General features: G+C 43.2%; 1 protein-coding gene across 2 annotated transcripts in view; it reads right to left on the minus strand.

The window, feature by feature from the left end:
• Positions 1-21,485, minus strand: part of MTUS2 (microtubule associated scaffold protein 2) — a 443,786-nt gene that overhangs the window by 368,606 nt on the left and 53,695 nt on the right. The window contains exon 3 of one of the 2 annotated variants that reach the window (XM_062195381.1): positions 19,659-19,844. In XM_062195381.1, coding sequence (XP_062051365.1) covers positions 19,659-19,844 — 186 coding nt within the window. Of the gene's footprint in view, positions 1-19,658; positions 19,848-21,485 lie in introns of both variants that reach the window. The other variant, XM_062195382.1, reaches the window with a different exon arrangement.

The following is a 21,485-nucleotide window of genomic DNA, read 5'->3' on the forward strand; positions in this document are numbered from 1 at the left end:
CGTGGGCCAGGCATGCAAGCAGATCTATGGAGGGCTGATTCATGCTTTATTTATGGCTCCGTGTGTGCCAAGTTTAAATAGCACTGGCTTCACATCAACCTCGTAAAGACTCAGCAACAACCCTACAACGCCTGATTAATCTGGTTGATATCATGCTTGTTATAGTCCCACAACCACTAAGTAGAACACACACACACACACACACATACACATACACACACATTCTGTCATTCAGTTTAACATTTATGAAACTTTGACAAATGATTTAAAAGGAACATTGACTATAACCAAGTCCAAATACCTCATTTTGTTGATAAAGAACCTGAGGCCCAAGTGTGGGTGTTTGGCCCAGCAGTTAAGACATCTTCATCCCACATCAGAGTACTGGGTGTGATTCCCAGCTCCAGCTCCTAACTCTAGCTTCCTGTTAATGCAGATCTCAGGATGAAGCAGTGATAACTCAAGTAATCCCTGCCACTCACATGGGAGACAGGTTATAAACTGAGTTTCCAGCTTTAGGCTTTGGCCCTAATCCTGACCAGTGCATATATTTGGGAAGTGAACCAATGGATGAAGTTGTCTCTGTGTCTCTCTCTGTACCTCTGCCTCTTAAATACAAAAATAATTTTTTAAAGATTTATTTATTGAATTTATGTGAAAGGGGGAGCAAGACAGGAAGGGAGAGAGAGAGAGAAAGAAAGAGACAGAGACAGAGAGAGACAGACAGTGACATCTTCCATCCACTGATTCACTCCCTAAATGGCCGCAGCAGCAAGTGCTGGGCCAGGCTAAAGTCGGGAAGGAGCCTGGAACTCCATCTGGGTCTCCCATGTGAGTGGCAGGGGCCCAAGTACTTGGGACATCCTCTGCTGCTCTCCCAGGCACATTAGCAGGAAGCTGGATCAGAAGGGCATCAGCTGGGACTTGAACCAGCACCCATATGGAATGCTAGTGTCACAGGCAGCTGCTTAACCCAATAAGCCAAAGCTTCTGGCCCAAAAAACAATAAATGAACCCGAGGCCCAAACAAGTAAATTAGTTTGCTTAAGGTCACACAGCTGGTTGGTGTTAAGAGTTGAGATTAGCACCCAATAGCTCTGGCTACCAGTCCAGCCCACCTTCCTGATATTTTAATACCATGCTAATTTAAAGGGGGAAAAAGAAACTAATAAAATAATTTTTATATGTAATTACCCCAGAGCATATGGCCAGCTGACCTGGTCAAAATTATCTTTATGACACAGCTGGAAGGAAGCTTCAGATGCTAATACCACATTCTCACATGCATACAGTTCTCATTGATATGCAAACCTCATTGGTGAAGTTAACTTACTGAAATCACCAATGAACCCCAAACTGTCTTTCAGATATATAACTTGCTCATATCCAATTGTGTAAGAACATTCAACTAAACATGTCAATTTAGTGTCAAAAAGTTGTCACATTTGCCAGATGCAAGTTTTGGTGTTTATTGGTTGAGCAAAACAATCAGTAGCAGCTCCAGCATTGATGGGGTCGAGACAGTCTTAATCACAGGATCTATAATATCTCCTTTCAGTTGGTAACTGCTAGCAGATAAAAATCTACATTTCACTCCATGTATCTTGTGCATTTCTGTCTTATCTTATTTTCCATTCAGACTGCTTTTGTGAAGAATATGCAATGTGAAGTGTCTACAGCGATGTAATAGTTCTACCATCTGCGTGGCAAATTCATGGGCCATGATGTGCATTTCAAAGAAGCAAAGTTTTCTTTCTATCAATAAGCGCCAATTTAATAAATTTTTTTCTGATTGTTTAGACAGTATTTTACCAATGGTCAGACATCTCCCTTAAATGAAAATACAAATTTCTGCATCTCAACAGAATCCAAGAGCCTATTTGCACCCTGGTGCATCTCTGGGGGAGGGCAGGGCAGGTGCACTAAGGTCTCTCACACCCAGCTCCTGTCTCCAAGCTACTGTATACACCACTATCATATTAACGTTCCTCAAATACAATTCTGGCCATTTCCCATTTAGGACCATAAGTGATTCCATGGAGGTTTTTGTTGTTGTTGTTGTTGTTGTTTACAGAAAAAAGTCACAGAATCCAAGCTCATGAGAGCTAGGAGTGGTCAATTAATTTAATTGAATCCTTCTTAACTGTATAATAAACATATGAGTCCAGTGAGGTTAAACTGAGGATTCCAAACACTATTTTTTTAAAAAATTTTTATTTTTTATTTTTTTTATTTTTGACAGGCAGAGTGGACAGTGAGAGACAGAGAGAAAGGTCTTCCTTTTGCCGTTGGTTCACCCTCCAATGGCCGCCGCGGTAGCGCGCTGCGGCCGGCGCACCGCGCTGATCCGATGGCAGGAGCCAGGTGCTTATCCTGGTCTCCCATGGGGTGCAGGGCCCAAGGACTTGGGCCATCCTCCACTGCACTCCCTGGCCACAGCAGAGAGCTGGCCTGGAAGAGGGGCAACCGGGACAGGATCGGTGCCCCGACCGGGACTAGAACCCGGTGTGCCGGCGCCGCAAGGCGGAGGATTAGCCTAGTGAGCCGCGGCGCCGGCCTGATTCCAAACACTATTACCATAAATTCTGGTTTGGTGCATATTATTTTGATGCATGTTGCTATTCCCATATATCAAGGTGTCCGTTCCTCATTACACATCATGAATAAGCTAGAACACAATCAAATATGGCACCTGAAAAGAGTCAACATGGTTTCTTTTTTTTTAATTTTAAAAATTGGAGAAAGAGAGATAGAGAGATTGAGAGATTGAAAGATTGAGAGAGAGAGCGAGAGCGAGTGAGCGAGCGAGAGAGAGAGACATCCCCTCTATCCACTGGTTCATCCCCCAAATGTCAGCCATGGCCAGGACTGGGTAGTAAGAGACCAATCACTTGAACCATCACGTTGCTGCCTTCCTGGGCTTCCGTTAGCAGGAGCTGGGATCAGCAGCAGATGTCAAGCCCAGAGACTCTGATAACACATGTGAGCATCTTAACCAGAAGTCAAACACCTGCCCCAACAGGGTTATTGCTGACAGTTTTGCGAAACTATCTGAGTAAGGTGGATGAACTAGGCACTACTTAAATAATAATGAAAGTATTGTCCTGTGCAGGCAATCCTGAATAGTACTGAGAAAAAAACACAATCTTTGTAAACATAAGTGAAGGAAGCAAACAGGAAATAGATAGAACTGAATTGTGTGGGGATAAGTAGGAAAATTAATAGCAAGATTCAGTCTAGATAATTAAATTTTCCCCCTATAATGAATACTTTAAATAATGGAATTACAGATTCAAGGGAACTAGACACTTAAATCCATTAATGACATTTGTTTAACTTCCTCATTTCCAGAGAAAATCAGAAGCATATTTTGCTGTTTGCATTCTTCTCTTTTCTCTACCCACCCAAATTGGGTTGAGATACTTGACAAAGGAAAGCCCAGTACAATGGAAATCAGATTAGCAAAATCAGAGGCTGTGAGAAGCCCCTTACATAGTGCAAAATCAAATGTTCCCTTTTTTGTTTCTCAACAAACATTGGAAAGTTACAGAAATAATTCAGATCCAACTCACAGTTTCTATTTTGAGCAAAGGTTTTAAAAGCCATCAGCTTAGATTAATGCGCTATGTATTAGTCACCTTGCATAAATATGTTTCATTTAAAGGGAACTCAACTGAATGTATTATCTTAAATGATTATATCCTAAAGGCATGGCACAGCCTTTTTAGATAAAGAAATCAAAACACGACTTTCTTTGTTTTTATTTTACAATATCCAAAAACCACAAGCTTCTGGCCCCAAAAAGGGTTCACATGAAAATCATCAGATTGGCCTTCACCTCCCTGTCTCATAAATGATAATACTGCTATGTTTCAGCTTAACACTCACAAAGCTTTCACCATCCATGTGAGAGGTGATTATGAAAGTTGAGAACCAAATGGGGGGCCAGTTTTGAGGTGTAGCAGGTAAAGCCACCACCTATGGGGCCAGCATCCCATATGGATGCCAGTTCGAGTCTCGGCTGCTCCACTTCCGATCCAGCTCTCTACTGTGGCCTAGGAAAGCAGTAGAAGATGGCCCAAGTCCTTGGGCCCCTGCACCTGCCTGGGAGACCCGGAGGAGGCTCCTGGCTCCTGGCTTCAGATCAGCACTGCTCCAGCCGTTGTGGCCAACTGGGTAGTGAACCAGTGGATGGAAGACTCTCTCTCTCTCTCTCTCTCTCTCTCTCTCTGCCTCTCCTCTCTCTGGTAACTCTGACTTTCAAATAAATAAATAAATCTTTAAAAAAAAATAACCAGATGGACACCATGTCTCTGGCAGACGGATACCTCACCCTGCAGACATCATTAATCCAACACTGCCATTTTCCCAACTGAGCTTCTGAATCCTTCTCGAGCTTGAACTTCATGCACTTCATGTCTGAGGATGGGAATGGCCACAGAAACACGATGATGAGGATGAGGATGATGAAGATGTTGTTATGCCTTATTCTAGGTACTTCGCATATACAAATATTAATCCACTTACTGTTCCTATCAATTCTGTTGATGATTTTTAAATTACATAATAATTATTATTTTGCAATGAAGAAACAGAGGTACAGAGCAGTAAAGTAACTTGACCAAAGTCACAGAGCTAACAAATGGCAGAGGTAGGATGTAAACCCAGGCTGTCTGTTTCCAGAGTCCATGATCTCACCACTGTGCTGTACCATCTCGTAACCACGGGGAGATATTAGTGCAGGGGTTCAAAGTTTCAGATACAAGGGGTGAGCCAGCATGCAACATGGGGCTGATGGTTTATATTGCTGTGTTGTGTACCTAGAATTTGCTAAGAGAGTAGTTTTGTATGTGTGCTGTTTTTTCAACTTTTACCTGAGAAGCAGACAGAGAGAGAGCTTCCATCTATTCTTTCACTCCCCAGAAGGCCACAACAGTTGCAACTGGACCAGGGCTGGAGCTGGGAGCCAGGAAAACTCAGTTCAGGCCTTTCCCACTGGTGGCAGGAACTCCATTACTTGACTCATCACTGCCTCCTCTGGTGATCCGCATTAGCAGGAAGCTGGAGGCCAGCACTGAACCAGGCACTCCACTGTGGGACATGGACACCTAATCCAACAGGCTAAACACCCCACCAAGCAGATCTTAAATGTTTTCCCTACACACACACGCACACACACACACAAAGGTAACTATGTGAGATGATGGGTGTGTTAATTACCTTGATTGCAATAATCACTTCACAATGTATGCATAAATCAAAATATCACATTGTACACCATAGATATATCCAGTCTTTCTTGTCCACTGGACTTCAATAAAACTGAAAAAAAAATAAGAAAGTGGAGGGCAAGATGGCGGAATAGGCAGGAAGCACACTTACTCCGGGGGGAGAGAAAGTTTAATATAAGTGGAGATACTGCAGGGTCAAGGAAGAGTAGGGGATGAAACAGCAGAGGAAACTCTTCCGGAACTAGTGATTCACAGTGGACCTGCGTGGAGAGCGTGGGAGCCCAAGTTTGGGACACCAGCGGCAGACTCAACGCACCAGCGCTGGAACGCGAGGTGAGCCGAACCTCCATAGCCCGAGATACCAGCAGGCAAGCGGAAAGAGGAGGCTAGAGGGAACGAGGCTTGAAACTCCGTGGGGAAAAGTTCACCAGGCTAACTAGAAGAGAGAGAAAAAAAATAAAAAAAGTGACTGATACGGACACAAGTTTCTCTCTCTCCGCTCACCTCTCAAAGGCGAGCAAGACAAAGAGCAGGCGCCATTTTGGAATACGTCATAAGCAGGGCGACCTCAGGTCTGCACCAGCCCTGAGCCTAGCAGAAAAACCTGACTCTGGGGGGAGGGGTGAAATAACAGGAGATTAGCATCTAACTTGGCAACCCAGTGGGAGACTGCAGGAGAATTGGAGCCCACACTGAGGGCAGCAGAGATTCCCTGTGTGGTCCTTGGGAAAGAGCTTCCGATCTCTGGCTCCTGTGGGTATATCATTTGCCTGCTAACTACCTCCAATTAAGTTCAGCTGTGCGGAATTCCTTCCCTTTTAAATCAAAAAAAGAAAGAGAGATTTACCACACCTAACCTGGGAGTGTCATCCTTGACACACCCTCAACCCTGAGGAACCAAACACAGCTCTCAGTCCACACTCATCTCAAGCCTCTAAGGCTCCACTGAAAGCAGACAGTCCACTTAATATAGAGCCATAGTGTAACAAGAAAAAACACCACAGTGAAGAAACCAAATATCTCCAACATGCCAAACAACAAACGCAAAAACCAAGCTAACAAGAACAAGGAAGAAACTATGACGCCCCCAAATGAAAAAGACACCCCAATTCAAGATTATGAAGATGATGAGATCGAAGAAATGCAAGAAGCGGATCTCAAAAAATTGATAAGAACATTAACAAGTTCTCAAAAACAAATTCTTGAACTACAGAAATCCTTCATGGACAAAATAGAAAATCTCTCTCGTGAAAGTGAAATATTAAGGAGGAATCAAAATGAAATGAAACAACTAGTGGAACAAGAAACTCTGATAGTGACTAGAAATCATAATGAAATGAAGAGTTCAATAGATCAAATGACAAACACATTAGAGAGCCTTAAAAACAGAATGGGCGAAGCAGAAGAGAGAATATCAGACTTAGAAGACAGAGAACAGGAAAGGAAACAGGCAAACCAAAGAAAAGAAGAAGAAATTAGAAACCTAAAAAATATTGTCGGGAATCTACAGGATACTATTAAAAAACCCAACATTCGGGTTCTAGGAGTTCCTGAAGGCATGGAGAGGGAGAAAGGATTAGAAGGCATTTTCAGTGAGATACTAGCAGAAAATTTCCCAGGTTTGGAGAAGGAAGAGGCATCTTAGTACAGGAAGCTTATAGAACCCCTAATAAACATGACCAAAAGAGATCCTCACCACGACATGTTGTAATCAAACTCACCACAGTGAAACATAAAGAAAAGATCCTAAAAGGTGCAAGAGAGAAACGTCAGATCACTCTTAGAGGATCTCCAATTAGACTCACAGCAGACTTCTCATCAGAAACCCTACAAGCTAGAAGGGAATGGCGAGACATAGCCCAGGTACTAAGAGAGAAAAACTGCCAGCCCAGAATATTATATCCTGCAAAGCTCTCATTTGTGAATGAAGGTGAAATTAAGACTTTTCATAGCAAACAGAAACTGAAAGAATTTGTTGCCACTCATCCTGCCCTGCAAAAGATGCTTAAAGATGTCTTATACACAGAAACACAGAAACATGGTCACCAATATGAAAGAAGGTAAAGGAAGGAAACCTCACAGCAAAAGATCACAGAAAGCTCAATTTCTCTTTGACATAGAATTAAACTCTGATGCTCTGTTAAAGCAATGTGTTAAAGTAATCTATTATGTTCTCTTGATGTCTGTTCAATTCTAATTGTTCAAAAACAGCTGAATTTTTATTAAGAGCTATGGGTTATTTAAATATGAGCTTTTTTCAAAAATTTGAAAAATCACCTTGTAACAATGATCAAATTTGGTCTATGTTATGTCATGATTTTAAGAAATCTTATTTCAACCAGATATTTTGGATTTTGAGCCTTCTTGGCATTCTTGACAGGCATTCAAAAAATCAAAGTTTCAAACAATCTGGTCTCTAAAATTTCCAGTAAATCCTGGACTTTGGTTTTTCCAGTTTGGGCCCAACTGAAAAAATCGAAGGACCTATGTCTCTCATCTTATAGAGACACCAACTAATCAGTCTATTTGGAGTATATTAGAAGTACTGTCAAGATGTGAGGTGGTACCAGACTTTAAGTTTCTATAATGGAAAATGCTATTAATACAAATGTTTGAGAATTAAAAAGTCTAATGATCTTGTGTTACTAGACATGATAGTTATCTTAATGAGAAAGCCCCAGAGGCTTAAAGGGTTAAATACTTGTAAAATCCTACAGGTGCTTTCAAAAATACTGTGAAGTAAGCAAGTGCCTCTTGTTGGTTGATGAGTTTATAATTTTAAACATGGCGACTTAAATTCTTTTGTCATCCACAGTTATATATGATCTGCTGCTCATAAAACTAAAGCGTTGTTGGTTCTGTGTTTAGCTGTCCTCCTATAGGTTCTTATGGACTTTTTCCAGCCACTTTTATTGTATTCAGTACTTTGGGATGGCTCTGTAAACAGATGAAGCCAATAATGTATTAACAGTACCAACTGAGAGAAAGTATGGTTAACTGAGGTTACTAAAAAGAAAAAGCAATTCAAATCAATTGGCAATCTACAAAAAGAGTTAAAGATTTTAAAAGCTATTATTAAAATTGCTATATTGGTCTACTATGCTATGTTATATGTGTGTACATATTGTATGTCCACATGGGGAAATTTTATTAAGAGTTTTATTTTAAATGGCTTATAGATAAGATTGTCCATAAATTTAAGCTGCTAAAATCAATCAAAGATACATTTTAATTTGTGGGACCTGAATCTGTGTATTATATGTTTTATACTTGTTGGTAGAGAGAAACTAAAAACATTTTATATGGTTGTGCTTAAGTTTACTGGCTAAACAAACTACACCATGTTAGATATTTAAGAGGTGTTTTCAAATACATGATTCTTAAAATTAATAGAAGGCATTGGACCTTCTGGTAAATGTTTTCTTAAGTTGTTATCTAATGGTTGAAACAGTTTGCTAAGTATTCATGTGATATTGCTATTGTCAGCAAGCGATCTAGGACTTGCTCCCTCATTTCTCTATTCTAAGCCAAACTTGTTCTTTCATTTCTCTATTCTCTTCAAGGTAGGAAACTAATTCTATTATGAAGGAATCTGTAGGATGCACAATTTAATCTTTAGACCTTATAAAAGAGATGGCTAACATTTTTCTGCAATAGCATAGCCAAAATAAGAACTCAAATAATAATCTCATAGCTAGATTCACTTCGCCATCAGCGAAGTATACAGTAAGTAGAAAAAACCTCCCTTTCAGACCAAAGGGAAAGAAAGTTTTAAAGTGAGAATATAATTTTCCTCATGGGCATTGTCTACCTTGGAAAAACTACTACAGAACATGCCTGTGACTATAGACTTGTAGTTCAGGCCACTGAAGATTAGAGATGGGAAACGGGCACTCCCTTGACTTGCATCCTCTGGTCTGCTTTAACACAAACCAGGAGGAAAAGAAAGCTCGGCATCAGAAGCAATGGGTGGCAGGCCTATTAATGGCTGATCTGTACAGTGATCTGCCCTCAAGGAGACCCAACAGGCCAGTCCACTGCAGTGGCTTTCAATGTGGTAAGCCTGGGCTTCAGCAGAAGTCAGCTTGTGAAGAGCCCTGGCAGCTCTGCCAAGAGTTGGATCACTGGAAATGGACCTGCCCTGGAGTCGAAGGATGCCCAGGTCAGAGCTACAGATCTTATTGGCTCTAAGCTGAAAAGCCCTTCACTCAGCCCAACTTCCAAAGTGACCACTGCAGCTGAGGGGATGGTCAAGTAGGGTCAGCAACATTACAGGCAGAACTGTAAATTTCTTGTTAGAGATGCCCCCTGCCTTTACCTGGCCAGCTCTCCTCCCAGGCCAGCCAAGTAATGAAAGTCAACAGAGTGCCTTCCCCTAGGAGGTTCACACCTCCCTTAGGATATACCCCATGTGAAGAGATAGTTAGGTCTGGGCCTCTGAATTTACAAGGCCTAAAGCCCACCAGATTATTATCAAGCCCCTTCTATCAGGTTCTATTTGCCTCTCAATCAGAAAACTTAATTGTAGCTTAGACAGCACCTTTCTTAGCTCCTCTAATAATGACTCTGTCCTTTGTTCTAGGCCCTGTCTAGTGCACTTGGGCCTCATTCCTTTATAATCATAACCTCTACTCTACCACCAATGGCTCTACTCCCAACATGTGTGTATTGATGGTCCTCTTCCCCACTTAATGCTGTATAATTGTTCAGACCTGGTAAATGCCACTCTTAGGATCATTGGTTACTATCCTCGCTCTGTCTTTTATGACCTTGTCTAAATATGATCAGAGTCGGCGAACTTGGAAGGCTTCCATAGCCTTGGCAACTCATGACGACAGCCTAGGATGGTTACTGGCGCCATAAACTAGAGTGTCAATTTGTTGGGTCAACAACAGGAGCCACTGTGCACTTGCTCCTCATGTGGGATCTCTGTCCTTAATGTGCTGTACATTGTGATTTAATGCTGTAACTAGTACTCAAACAGTATGTTTCACTTTGTGTTTCTATGTGGGTGCAAACTGTTGAAATCTTTATACTAAATTGATCTTCTGTATATAAAGAGAATTGAAAGTGAATCTTGATGCAAATGGAAGGGGAGAGGGAGCGGGAGAGGGGAGGGTTGTGGGTGGGAGGGAAGTTATGGGGGGGGGTGAAGCCATTGTAATCCCTAAGCTGTACACTGGAAATTTATATTCATTAAATAAAAGTTAAAAAAAAAATAAGAAAGTGTAGACCTAAGAACATTCTAGGGACCATTAAATGTAAAAGTTAGTGAATAAATAGAAGAAATAATAAAACAAAAAGAAACAAAAGCCAATACAGGGAGAAGGTAGGACTTTAACCCCTTTTTATGGAGCATTTTAAACATGCTGCTATGGTGTTAATATTATTTGGCTTCCAAACACATGCAGGGCTTGAAATCCCAAAGTTGTGAGTCAAGAGTAAGAATCGGGGGCTGGCACTGTGGTACAGGGGGCTGGCGCCATGGTACAGGGGGTTAAGCTGCATCCTACAACACAGCCTCCTATATTAGAAGGCCATTTTGGAGTCCCAGGTGCTTTACTTCTGATCCAGCTTCCTATTAATGTGCCTAGGAAAGGAGCAGAAGATGCCCCCAGTACTTGGGTCCCTGACACCCACATGGGAGACCTGGACAGAGTTCCTGCTCCTGGCTTCAGCCTGGCCCAGCCCCAACTGTTGCAGCCATGTGAGGAGTAAAACAGCAGATGGAGATCTCTTTCTCTGTCTCTCCCTCCCTCTCTGTCCCTGTGCCTTTCAAATAAATAAATAGAATATATCTTTTAAACAAGTATTAAGTTTATGGAAACTTGATCCAATTATAGCACTTGGAGATGCAGCACTTGGGAGATAATTGCAGTGGATGGAGTGATTAGGGTACAGCCTCCAAGAGTGGGTCCTCATGGATTTAAAGGAAAGACAGTGACCTTCCAGATCCATGAGCCCAAATAAGTCTTTTCTCTTTGTGAAGTCAGTTGCCTCAAGTGATAGTGATGAAAAATTGACTGATGCATACACAAAAAGGGGAACTAAGTAGTGTAATGAACCCTCATGGTTCATCTTCCAACTTCAAGAATTTTCAAAACTTTGCCAGTATTTTTTATCTACTACCCAACTCCAGTTTTATTTATCTATTTTTTTGCTATCATATTTTACAGCAAATCTGAAAGACTGTCATTACTTAGAACCATGATGGGATGATTACATTCAAAGACAAAAGTGTAGCAGTGGAGGAACTGTGAGGTATAATTTCTTTCCTCACCCCAATTCAGGGGCAACCAGATGCTTCCTCTCTTCTGTGCCTCCTTCCCCTCCCCCACCCCATCAAGGGCAGGTGGTCTTCAGTCATGGGCACACTAACACTTCCCTGCATGGACTTGTGCATTATCCCATCTCCCCACCCCTCACAGGCATGAGGACCCTGGCGTCCAGATCAGAGTAGACCCATTACTGAGCTCGTGTGTATCATAAAAGTGCTGAGAATGCAGACCTGGGGAAAGGAAAGTGAACAGAAAAGCAAGACAGCCAAGAAAAATGACAGTTCACCCAGATGGTATTTTTGCTACAAATAAAAAGATGTTCTCCAAACTTCCAGTTTATCCTGCAGTCATAAATGAGTAATTTAAAAAAAAAAACAAAAACAAGTTTACTCTCAAGTTCCATCCTTGAGTGCACTTGACCATTGTCTGAGGGCTCTGACAAGGAATGAAAGACATCTGTAAGGCTTAATCTCGAACAGCCCAGAGCTCCTCTGAAATGTGACCTCAGAAGCCACTTACAGCTCCTTCTCCATGAATAAAAAATGACTCCCTCCTTACCAACGGAACATGAGATGGGTTAATGGCTGTTTCTGAAGCAGTTCTTAATAACACTTCTCATCAACTCTGATCTTATATAAAATGCGTGCCAGACGCAGAAAACCAAACGTGTTATGTATATAGATGTATTTTACGGTATCCATGAGCATAGATGTTCAAGTTAACGTTGCAAACAGCTTTCTTATTAGCCCTCATTTTCATTGATTAACTGTCCAAAAAGGCTAGTGATTTTTCACTTCAGAATATTCTCCCCAGAACCTACACTGTATTCAATAATTTAAAAAAAAAAAAACTTCTATTTAAGTTTTAAAACAAGAAATCAAATTCTAGAATTTAATGAGAATATTTAATCTCTGCAATCAAGACACTGAATTTTGGAAACGTTGAATTCTCTCAAGAATAACCTCAACAGCAGAGTTGGGGCCAAGTTCTTTAAAATGACTAATCATACACAAGAAGATATTTAGGTCAGTAGGCATCTGTGACTTTACTGTGCCAGTCTATGTAAGATTTCTTACCTCTGAGTGTAATTATATTTTAAATGATCTATTAGCTTTCTACTCTTAGATTTACATAAATTATCTATAGGTACACCACAGTTAATAACATTTTAGAAATCCTAGGAATTTGTGAAAATCATAAGCTTCATCAACATTTAAAATCTGTGCAAAAAATACAAATGTGTTCTCAGTATGACACACTGTGAATACCACACAAGTTACTCTCAAAAGTCTCTTCTTCCACACTCTTACATAAAATAAAAACTTACTAGAGAGAGAACTTTCCTTAAAAATCTGCTCGTATAAAGGACAATGCTCATTACTGTGAAGGATGCTACAATTATGAAGACACATGGACCCTATCCTCAAAGAGGTTACCATCCATAAGGAGAGAAAGACCACAGAAACACACACAACTACAACAGACAGCATGTGAGAAGTGACTCAAGCAGCGAGCTCTGGGACTTCCCGGGAGGAAACGGTCACACTGCTTCAGCCTTTTCAGAGAAATCGGAATTTGACATCCACGTTTTAAAGTGACAATCTACACAGACAGTGGGGGGTGGTTCATTCCACAGATGAATGGTTTAAACCGGAACTCGAAGGCAGAAAAGTACAAACTATCAGAAGAAGATGTGATCGAGTCTAGCAGAGGTGTGTGTCAAGGGGTGAAGTGTCGGAAAGCAGAGAAGGAGGCTGGGACCAGGCCACGGAGGACCTGGACAACCTGCAAAGAGCTGAAGCAGGCACAGGAACACCATGGAGCAATCAAAACAGGAACAAATGGAAGATGACTTGGGACCCTATGCCTGTGGGCTGGCAAGACAAGAGACAAGGGGCATGGCTTAGTTGAGTGACCACAGATGATGACAAGAACAAGGACGATGGAACACAGCCCAGAGAGGAAAGGTTGACCATCTGTTCATCACTGAACAGAAAGGAAGGCAGGGCTTGGGCATTTGGCCCAGCAGTTGAGACACTGGAGGATCTGGGTTTGATCCCCAGCTCCAGCTCCCAACTGCAATTCCCTGCTAATGCAGATCCCGAGAGGCAGTGTTCACGGCTCATGTAGTTCACTTCCTGTCACACATGGGGCAGACGTGGATTGTTCCAGGCTCCCAGGTATTTGGGGAGTACACCAGCTGAAGGGAGCACACTCTCCTTCCCCCTCTCTCATATATAAATTATTTTTTTAAGATTTATTTATTTATTTGAAAGGCAGAGTTAACAGAGAGGCAGAAGCAAAGAAGAGAGAGTCTTCTATCCACTGGTTCACTCCCCAAATGGCCACAACAGCTGGAGACATGCTAATCCAAAGCCAGGAGTCAGAAGCTTCTGGGTTTTCCACATGGATGCAGGGGCCCAAGGACTTGGGCCATCTTCTACTGCTTTTCCAGGCCGTAGCAGAAAGCTAGATGGGAAGTGGGGCAGCTTGGTCTTGAACTGGTTTCCATATGGAATGCCGGCACAACAGGCAGCAGCTTTACCTGCTATGTCACAGCGCTGGCCCCATAAATTACTTTTTAAAAATTAAAAACAAGGGCCAGTACTGTGACCTAGCAGGTAAAGCCACTGCCTGCCATGCCAGCATCCCATAGAGGCAACCAGTTCAAGTCCTGGCTGCTCCTCTTCTGCTCCGGCTCTCTGCTGTGGCCTGGGAAAGCAGTAGAAGATGGCCCAAGTCCTTAGGCCCCTGCACCCGCATGAGAGACCTGGAAGAAGCTCCTGGCCTCCTTGTTTTGGATCAGCCCAGCTCTGGCCATTGCAGCCATTGTGGAGTGAACCAGCAGATGGAAGATATGTCTTTCTCTCTGCCTCTGCCTCTCTGTAACTCTGCCTTTCAAATAAAGAAATAAAATTAAAAAAAAAAAAAAACTCTGATCATCCTAGTCAGAAGTTAACCTTCCACCTCCAACCTTCAACTTTGTGCCATTTTTCAGCACTGAGCAGGTGTGTCCTTGGGTCGATTACTGATGCAAACCTCAGCCTCTCTGCCCACCTCCCCGGCTGCATCCCCCTCATTCTATGACCTTTCTGGACCAGGAAAAGGAACAGGAGAAAAAGTCCCATTTTTTACTTATTCATTTTCCAAATTCTTTGCCCCATGATTTTTGTTCTTAGCTTACCTACCGCGTAGAGAAAAACATGACAGTATTTGCAAAAGAGAGGAAGAGGAGGAGAAATTGGAAAAACCAGCTGCAAATGCTATGTTCTGTTCTGATAAGTGTTTTTTGTTTCTTGGGCAATCGATAATTTAGGCAATGATTCAGAACCCTCAGTGAAATAAGATCCCCCACATGAATTATTCTGTCCTTGGGTGATATGATCTATTTTCATTAATGATTAATTTGTAAAGCCCTAGGTCTTCCTATCTCCCCTCTACACATTCCCCTGAAGGTTCTGACTCAAGTTACACCCACCTGCCCACTGCCACAATCAAGTCTACACCTAATAATTGATTACCTGGGCAACCAAGCATACTTTAGCCTGCAGTATGTCACAACACCAAATTCTACAGTCACTATTTTCTCTTTTAGTTTTCTGTCACCTGAAGCATAGCTGGGATCTTTTCCTTCTTGGAAAATGGTAAGAGTTCATGAGCCACACATTTGGTGAGGCCTATGATTTTAAGTTCACACGTGGAAATTCAAAGTCATCAAATTTCCTTACCCCCTGAGGGGCCACTAACTGGGGTAATTTGAGATTGTATTTGATGTTCTTGGTGGGTGACCCTGGTGCTCTCCTAGGGAAGAATCTGTGTAGGTGTGAAGGGTCCTGCCGGGGCTCTCCTGGAGGCATGACCAAGAGAAAGGAGCTGAACCAATCCTTAGGAACTGTGGCTACTTGTGGGAAATTACAAGGAGGCGGCTGCAGTCCATAGACGGCACTTGCCAACATGAGAGCTGCTCAGGCTCAGAGGGGCTTCTTCCCAAGCCAGAACCCTCTCCAGCCTCAGAGGGTCCAGAGGGTCTGGCTGACTGTCTGGGAAGGAGAGAAGATGGGTGGGTTTGGACTGAGGGGCTTTTCCAGGAAGCTCTGACTTCAAGATTTTCTTCTTTTTTTTTTTAAAAAAAGATGTATTTATTTATTTGGAAGGCAGAGTTTCAGAGAGAGGAGACACACACACACACAATCTTCCATCCACTGGTTCACTCCCCAAACAGCTGCAACGGCAGGATTTGGGCCTAGCTGAAGCCAGGAGCCAGGAGTTCCCACATGGGTGCAGGGTCTCAAGGACTTAGGCCATCTTCTGCTGCTTTCCCAGGCACATTAGCAGGGAGCCGAATCAGAAGTGGAGCAGCAGAGACTCAAATCGGTGCCCATATGGCATGCCAGCACTGCAGGCGGTGGCTTTACCCACTATGCCACAGTGTGGGCCCCAAGATTTATTTCCTAATAGAAAGAAAAGACATTTAAACCATGAGGACACCTTTCCTCATGTCAGGCAGCCTTCAGAAGGAAACAGAGGCAGAACAGCCCCGCCCTGGGCTCAGAGCAAGGCTCACTGAGTGGTTTGCTCCGCTCTCAGATGATGCGTGGACTGCACCATGATATACCAGCCAGTTCAAAGGACCAGCAACATAATTCCTTTCCCTAGGTATGCTCCATTGGCCACAACCTCGTGCAAGACACAGAAAGGCACTTAGCCTCTGACAAAGCCTGAGCCAGGGTGGGGGAAGGTTCACGTGGAATGATTAGGGACCCACGTGGTCCTGTGGCCTCACAGCCACGGGACTGCATGGGCGTTTGCTCTCCACACTGTGAGCTCACGCCCCTCACAACCCAGGAAGACAGCACACAAAGCATTAGGGTAGCCCAGATAACACTAACAAGGAATCACTTAAAGGTATCCCAATTCCAGCATGCCATAGCCAGTGTGGATTTCCCACAAGCTATTAATGTGCACAATGCTCTAAAAATAAGAATTATATCTTTGCAACTAGTTCATTATTACTTTCATGTTTCATGTTTTAAGGCATCTACTGTGCTAAGATGTAATCCCTAATTAAATCTCTCATTAAATGATTCCTCTGTGAAAGTAGCATCTGTAAAAAGACCCACTTTCTGGCAGAAACCAAACATGGACCAATTTTGGTATTATGTCGGCTGTTTCCTTGGGCTGAACTAGCAAATCTTGGCTGCTAGGATAGAATTGAAGGACTCCACCCCTCTCATTTTACTTGATCATTGTCATCAAAGCATTGTCTCTCCACCAAAGAACAGAAACCAAGATAAGTGACAGACAACTGAGAATCAAGTCTAGCATACATAAACAGAAAACAATTCTGATTAGAGTATTACTTTAAATGCAAAACTGTTTAATACATATCACATATGGTAAAAAATGTGGATGCCATACTATTTCCACTGAATTATATCCCTTACATTATACCCCCTTTCCTAACTGTATGGTCTTTGTATTGAATTCCTTATTATGAAATATTAATGCATACATCCCCTGCTTTCTTTGTTTTCTATTTCCCTGCTGTGTATTTAATTCTCAAACTTTCCAAGCCTTTTTGATAGGGTGCATCTCTTATATACAGTACACTGTTGGGTTTGTTGGGCAACCCATTCTGAAAATCATTTTACCTTAATAAAGAATTACTTTTACTTAAAATTAAAAAGAGAGAGAAGTCTTTAAACTAGGAGTTATCTTCTTTGGCACATAACAGGCCTGTCTTTCTGGGTACTCAGGGGGCTCCTATTGGTACCCCTTCCAGTATGCGTAGGCAGGTAGTTAGTGAGTGGTGAGGAGCTAAAGAATGCCAACACCCAGGCCATGTGCACCAGCCACATCCCATCATGTTCCACCCCAATGCAACATGGCTGAAGACTCGGCTCAGTCACTCCACATCATGCAGCTCAGCCTCTCTCGCCATCATAGGCCAGACACCACAGGACCCCTTCCTGGAGAACACAGTGTGCTGCGGCCCCACCCTATACCCTGCCTCCACTGAACGTTCAATAGAGCCTTGCCCCAGGCACCACTCTTTATCCTATAAAAAGCTCAACCTCAGCCTGGGTGGTGTTAGGTTTAGAATTTTCTGACCCAAAGAAGTCCTGGAGATGACTAGTCAGGGCAGAAAAAGACTTTTGTTTTAGAAAGGACAGCTTGGCAGGGTCTGAAATAAGGTTGCTGGCAATTGTTGACCAAGGTTCCTTATACATTCTTTATACATTGCAAAATGTATTGTTCTAGAGGTTTAGAACATCCCAGGTGAGGCACGTGTACAATTAATGCTGGGACAGCCGAATACTGGGCAACAGAAATGTCACCAAGTGTAGGGTTAACTATTGGTGCCCAGTTTCACCAGGTTTGGGATAAACTATTTGCACTCAGTGGTGGCGTAACAGATCCTGACAGGTAAGACCAACCCTCCCCATGAGGTTGCTCACACTCACATCTGAATGTGTACTATCCCTCTGCCTCTCAGTAAACCCTGCTTTTCTATTCACTTCTATCCACATCTCCCAGTTGTATTCTTGCACACAGGAAGACATGAACCTGGACTCAGCCTAGCTGGGGATCTCTCTGAGCCCAGTTGGAGACCCAGTCCCCACAATACTTAGACGCAGAGGTGAGAAGAAAATGTCCTTAGCACAGCTGGGATTATTTTGTCCACACCTGTCAGCTCTCTTTTAACAAAAGCTGCTGACACAGGGACACAGCTTAACTCACCATGAGGTGTATTGTTTTTCTTTGTAAGAAATCAAAATCCAAACTGCTTCCTTGGAAAGACAAACACACCATACAAGGCTTTTTTCTTTTAATTATCTCTCTTAAAGAGAAACATGTCACTGGGAATTTTATTACAAAAAACGATGGCATAAATAGTTCCTCCTGTACTTCAAAATCTTCAGACTGCCACTGTGCACACACACACACATACATCTAAAAACTAGGATCACATACTTGCAAATAATCTTTACTGCTTAGCATGGTGTAGATTTTGAGATATCTGCCACATAATGATGTAATCTCTAAGATGCAGTGATGGTCCTAAAATGAATCCCCCATTCGAAAGCTGAGCCACAGTGCCTTCAGAAAACCAGGCAAACCACAGAAACACCCCCAAGAGCCCACTGACAAATATATCAAGACAAAGGAAAATTAAGTTATTTTTAGGAATAGCTAAATAGACCAAAACTTAGAACTGGAAAGGTACAAACGTTTCCCACATCATCTCTGCAAACCACCTCACCCCTCCCTCTGCATAAAAAAAATAAAAGACAGAAAAGACCCTCAGAGAAAGAAAACTGAAAAAATCATCTCTCTCTCCTCGCTGCCTTCTCTCACTGCTCCCACTTGTCGCAACTTCCATGATCCCTTCAAAGCAGCTCCGCACGCGAGCACCTCTGAGACTTTCCTGGCCTCCGGCAAGTTCTTGACAATCAGCATCTGAGCTGTCACGGCTTCAGAACCAGCAGCCGTGACTTTGAAGTTGATGAGGCGGAGGTGTGCCATCACAAGCGCAGCCAAATGGGAGCCTCCAGACCCCACGGTGGCTGCTGTGACTTGCTGGGAAGGTGACTAATTCACACTTTAAAACAGCCTACAACATCAGCCTCGGGGAACAGGCTGCTGGGGACTTTACCTTCCTGGGCGAGGACACAGAGCCTCCCGTGTTTAACACCAGTTAGTCTTCTGTTAGAAATCCAATCGAGTGCTCCACCAACATAAGGCACTGACCGAACGACTCCTTCAGCTGTTGTTAATATCTAATACGCTTCATGATGGCACAGTACCGTTAACACCCTTCTTGGGTCTTCGACTTCTTAGTCGAAATCTGTGAAGCCATGGGCTCCCAGAATCAGTCCCTGGATCAGTCCTCTAGATTGTAAGGGGAGCTCTAGAATCTTTTCCTGGCACATTAACTCCCCATAACAGAGAAAATGATAGTAACAGGCGGTGTTTCTTAACTAGATGATTAAAAGACAATAGCCAGCGAAAGGCAGAGATCCAAATACTCCACCAGTCACGCAAGGAAAATAACACACGGTTACACTGCAAGCCAACTTTATCCTCAGCACCCTGTCTGCCCCGAGAGAACCCAGGTGCCCAGCCCGCCCCGCCCCGCCCCACTTACGGCTGGCCGGCCTGCTGGGCTCGGGCTGCGCGCTGTCCACCGACTGGGTGCTGGAGACACTGGAGCTCCGCACGAAGCCGAATGCCGCCAGCTTGGCTGCTGGGAGACGTGAATAGCCAGGAGGACGGAGTCCAGACTTCGGTAGACTGGATTTTGCAGCATTGGAACTGGAGGCTTTCTTTAAATCTGCTGAGATGAATCCAGACCAAAATGAAAAGTTTCTCAGTTAACAGCAAGACAGAGAATGCCACGGAGTGTGAGTTCTAAGCCAACTCCCTGGGAACAGACTGAAATTGATCTTCCAGGGTTTGACTTAGCGCATTTGCAGGTGAACCTAAGAGAAAGGCCCCTTATTGAGGCCACGTCCTTCAGAGACCTCAGGAGAAGTGCAGCCCTTGCCTTGGAGAAGGGCATAATCTAATTGGGCAGCTGAGCTGGGGACAGACAAATAACCCTTTTATAAGGCCCCAAGGAAGTGTCTGAAGTGCCCAGGATGCGGAATGTAAAGAAAATACCCATTGTTGCAAATGTTCTTAGATGTGTGAAATTGAGATTTACACCCTAAATTTTGACATATGATGAACATAGGACCCTTGTGGCATGTATGTATTAGTGATTACAGTTTGCATGTAGTAAGTCTCATAGAAACAAGTAAGAGAACCCTCTTTCTGATATATGGGAGCTAAGCAGGGAGCAAGGTAGGAATAAATGAAGCTGGAAATTTTTTTTACAAGTTCTGTACAGTCCTTCACTTAACTTCATCCCCATAACCTGTCAATTCAATATGCCCAGTCTCTAATGATGCATCTGCGTCTCACCCAGGACCAGGAAGGAGAAGATGCTATATGGCCATGTGGAAGTTAAGCTCCATGTGGAGGCACCATGAAACTCCCAGAAAGTCTTACACACATTAAACCCCATCCAGACTCCACCCCATTTGTGTATTCAATTAGGGTGCCACCCCTACTGCATCAAAGGAACTTTTACATATGTGCGAATGGCTCTCTTTGCTTTCTGGCCTCTGTACTTTCCTTATGTGCCCTCTGGCCTCCTACCAAGCTCCCTTCTCATAGGCCACTCTCTGGCCCATTCCTGACAGTTATCTCTCAATGTGGGGTGGCCCACACTCATACATGAGACTATGTCCACTCTCTCACTTTTAAATAAACCCTGCTCTCACTCATGCACTGTATTTGTCCCTCTACTTTGAATTCTTGTCTCTGTGGGGAGAAGAACTTGGAATAAAAATTGAGGTGCTTCTGCCCATAACATCACTAACCTTCTTCTGGTTGCAGGCATGGAGTGGGGCTAGTCAGGTTGATATCTAAGCTCTCCCAGTGACTGGCTGTGTAAACCTGAGCCCTCCCTCTAATTCTGAAAATCACTTTCCACTCAGGCAGGGATCCTTGCATGTAAGGCACGGGACAATTACATTTAGTATAAAGACTGTGTCACTGACCTTGACAGGTGACCAAATTAACGTTTTCTTTTCTCTTTTTTTCCATGATCTGTTTTTATATTAGTCCAGACTGCAAAATTACCGCCCAGATATGTGCAGATACACCTTGTTTTGAAATAAGAAAACAGCACCTCAGTGCCTCCTGGCTCTCAGTCTGAGCTGGGTTCCCCTTGTCAGCCATGTGATGACCACCACATTACAAGAAGGCCCTCGGCACCAGACAGAACCGGAATACTCTCAACACACAACTGCCCTTTGATAGGACACTGAAAAGGCCCAAGAGCCCTCCTGCTCTGCAAAATCATCCTCATCAAATCATTTAACAACTTTGCCTGCAGCCTTATCTCCTGGGAGTACCTGCACGCAGT

Source organism: Lepus europaeus, chromosome 6 (assembly GCF_033115175.1).
Source record: "Lepus europaeus isolate LE1 chromosome 6, mLepTim1.pri, whole genome shotgun sequence".
Lineage (NCBI taxonomy): Eukaryota > Metazoa > Chordata > Mammalia > Lagomorpha > Leporidae > Lepus > Lepus europaeus.